General features: G+C 48.0%; 1 gene segment (V, D, J or C); it reads right to left on the bottom strand.

Annotated features, from left to right (window-relative positions):
• Positions 1 to 745: 745 nt before the first annotated feature.
• On the bottom strand, positions 746 to 1,299 carry LOC136393857 (immunoglobulin lambda variable 9-49-like). The segment is given in 2 exon segments: positions 746 to 1,071; positions 1,188 to 1,299. Coding segments are annotated over 2 exon segments (372 nt in total).
• Positions 1,300 to 3,740: the final 2,441 nt, after the last annotated feature.

The raw sequence follows: 3,740 nt of genomic DNA on the forward strand, positions 1-3,740 counted from the left end.
GGTGTGATTCTGAGTGTGCATAGGTGTATGTTTTCTTCTACAATTATGTCCCTTAAATGGTATGTTTGCCAGTGTTGATCTTTAAATAAAATTTTTAAAACCCTTACATTCATGATTACTCTGTGTGTATTTCAAAATTTACCACATTTTACACTTTCAATGTGTATGGTTTATTTTATGTGACTATAACTCAATATTTTACAAAAAAAAAATTCATCACCACCTGGGTTACATGCTCACAGGCTCTAAGTAGACAAGCTGTGTTCCAGAATCACTGCTCTATTTGGTGAGTAACAGGGACACTTACTCATGACCGTAGCTCCCTGCAGGCCTCTGTCCTTCCTGCACCTCAGTCTGACCAATCACGATGGAGAAAAGCAGCTTCACCGTCTCATTTCTCATGTGACAAAGACTGAAAGTTGGGTGAATCGTGCGGGGTCACTCTTTCTGTGATAGGGAGCCGGACATGTGCAAGTACAAACTCTCATTTTCAAGAATAGTTGAGAAGACATTTTATAGCCAGGGGAACATTCTCTGAGTAAAAAGAACAGGTAGGTTGTGCAATGGCGAACCATCCTCAGGGGGCTTGAAATCTCCAAAATATTTGGGGAGGTGGAAACCCTCAGGCAGATCAAAAAGCTCCCTCTGAACTGTGAGCCTGGCCACCGGGAGGGCGGGGGGGGGGGGGACAGGGCGGGTGAGTGGAGGTTTCTGCCTCACTTCTCCTCTGCCGGTGTCACTGTGGTTACACAAAGCTTCTCCCACTGACGTGCCTTGCTCCACAGGAGTACTCAGCCTCGTCCTCTGCCTGGATGTTCTGGATGGTCAGGTACTGATCCAAGCCAGAGCCTGAGCCTGAGAAGCGATCGGGGACCCCATCTCCCTTGGAACTGGAGACCCCCTGGGTGCCCACTCGCATCAGGAACCGGGTGCCCTTCCCTGGGCCCTGCTGGTACCAGTCCACATTGTAGCAGCTGTAGCCACTGCTCAGGGTGCAGGTGAGCTTGGCCGAGGCTCCCAGGGAGGCAGATGCAGACGGCGGCTGGGTCAGCACAGGCTGGGAGAGGGACCCTGAAACACAGACACCCATTATGCCCTAGAGGAAGGACAATGGAGAAGGACATTTCCAGAATGTGGTGGGAGGGGTCTCAGTGAGCTGGGGAGTCAGGACCCGGGGACGTCCTGACCTGGGCAGTGAAGGAGGGTGAGGAGGAGGACTGGAGTCCAGGCCATGACGCAGACACCTTAGAGCTCTGCTAAGGTGACACACTGCAGGTCTCCTTTCTCCCCTGTGACCCAGGAGAACTAGGCCCTCCATGCAAATTAATTTATCTCCAGCACAGAAAGTATCTTCCTGCATCCTGTGGGTCTTCTCTAGTGACTTAATGTCAATACCTAAATGGGTTGGCCTTACTGGGCCTGGCCTGTGGTTCCCCAGGGGCCTAGAGAGAACACAGCTGCTGGGCCCAGTGAGCACTGAGCAGAGACCAGGGGATGGCCTGGTGTTCCAGCTGAGAGCCCACAGAAGCCTCATGTACTGACTGTGTGTAAAATACAATCTGCAAGTGCTGAGAGCAGACGGCTCACACTAGAACTCATTCCCCAGGGTCCCCTGGAATTTTTTTTTCTCTTCCTACCCACTCCCTCCCTGACAAGCATGTAGGACAGAGCAATGGGTGTTTGGGGGAATGAAATAGTAGGTAGAGCATTTTATTGGATTTACTAGTTAATGAGGAGAAACCTTGGAAGTTGAGTGGGAGCCATTAGTGGGAGTAGCAGAGGCCAGTGGGTCAACTTGAGGCTTCATGGGAACTAATGGATAGGAGAGGTTCAGACAGAGCAAGAGAATGTGAGAGTCAGATCCTAGAAAGATCTGGGAACATATCCACAAGCTTTCTGATGGAAAGACCCTCGGTAATGAAGTAAAGAGGTCACAGGGCAAAAGGGCTGTAGAAAGAAAAGGAGAAAGAACATAGTTTGGAAAGAAAATTCATGAATCAGAGAGGGTTAACAGGGAGGGAAGGATGGTGAAAACTAGAACAGTCCTGGGGAGAAGTCAACAACAGATGGACAGGAGTCCCAGGGGGCACAGGCTGTGTGTGGGGGGGTGGGGGGGGGCTTGTGTTCTTTAGAAAAAGAGGAGCTTCTCCCAACACTGCATCTCTCTTCTGACAAGCTCTGTGCACAGAATGACTTTTTATGAATCAAAATTATGAATTGTGTATCAGAACTTTATCTTAGATTCTTGTATTCCCCTTATTACTATTTAAAAAAAAATAAGCTTGTTAAGGCCCTGGCCAGTTGGCTCAGTGGTAGAGCATCAACCTGGCGTGCAGGAATCCTGGGTTCGATTCTCGGCCAGGGCAAACAGGAGAAGCGCCCATTTGCTTCTCCACTCCTTCCCCTCTCCTTTCTCTCTGTCTCTCTCTTCCTCTCCCACAGCCAAGGGCTCCATTGGAGCAAAGTTGTCCCGGGCACTGAGGATGGCTCCATGGCCTCTGCCTCAAGCACTAGAATGGCTCTGGTTGCAGCAGAGCAAGGCCTCAGATGTGCAGAGCATCGCCCCCTGGTGGGCATGCCGGGTGGATCCCGGTCGGGCGCATGTGGGAGTCTGTCTGACTGCCTCCCCGTTTCCAACTTCAGGAAAAAAAAAAAAAGCTTGTCAATATGAAACAAGCCATTTGAATTTGGGGCATTTGGTAGTTGATTGAAAAGAATCTGGTTCCCCACTCCAAACCCAGTGAGTCAGAATCCATTTAGTGAACAAGATCCGCCCAGACTCTTTATGGGCACAACTGAGGGGGAGGCTCCTGTCTGTACCACAGGCTCTCAGACAGGGTGTCCTTTGCATGTGAGTTGCTTCTCACATCTCAATTTTTCTGCATAACAAAACATGCAGCAACTGACTTCCTTTTTTTGTAATTGGGGCATTTTACCTCAGGATTTGTTGTAGTAATATAATGTGATAGTAATTAAATATATAGAAATATAAAAAACATGGAAGATATATAAAAGTAATTAAGATATACTACTAAAATCAATTAAAGAAATTAAATAGTTATGCCACCTGGATAGGAATTAATATATGTGTACAAATATGATAAACAGACTCTGACTTTGGAGCAGGGCCCAGTCAGTGTATGTGTGAAGTTATACATAGATAAGAAGTGGCTGGATGTTATAACTCTGTAAGTTAACATAAACAGAAAGCTTCCCTAGGAACACCTTGAAAGTGGCTTGATGTAACATTTCAGGAGATTAACATAAAAAGGGCTCCTTTTAGAAGAACTCTCAAAAAGGTGGTTTGAGGTGAGAATCCTGTAGATTGATACCTGTTAGAAGGAGTTGACCAGAAAAGGTACTGAAGCTGAGGGGCCCCCTGCTGCTGTAGTTCCAGACTCCAGCCTTAACATGGACTGTCTCCAGGCCACTCTGTCTAAAGACAGCGGAGAGGAACATGCCAACCCGACCCCCTTAAGCTGTACCCAGGCACACCAAAAGGATTTGTGAGTAATAAACTGCCTGTGTGATTCTTGCAACTAACTTGTGTGTCGTCCTGTCTTTCCTCCGGTGGCAGTTGGTCTGGGCACTGATAAGTAGAATCCTCATAGCTGCCTCAAGAGTAGTCTCAAAGGGGCCACCAGCCCTGCTGATAAACAGGAGTGTCCCACTGCATGGGGAAGTTGAATCAGGGACGTCTGATTGACATAGAGCTTGGGCTCCACTGGGACAGGAATAAT

Source organism: Saccopteryx leptura, chromosome 2, assembly GCF_036850995.1.
Source record: "Saccopteryx leptura isolate mSacLep1 chromosome 2, mSacLep1_pri_phased_curated, whole genome shotgun sequence".
Classification (NCBI taxonomy): domain Eukaryota; kingdom Metazoa; phylum Chordata; class Mammalia; order Chiroptera; family Emballonuridae; genus Saccopteryx; species Saccopteryx leptura.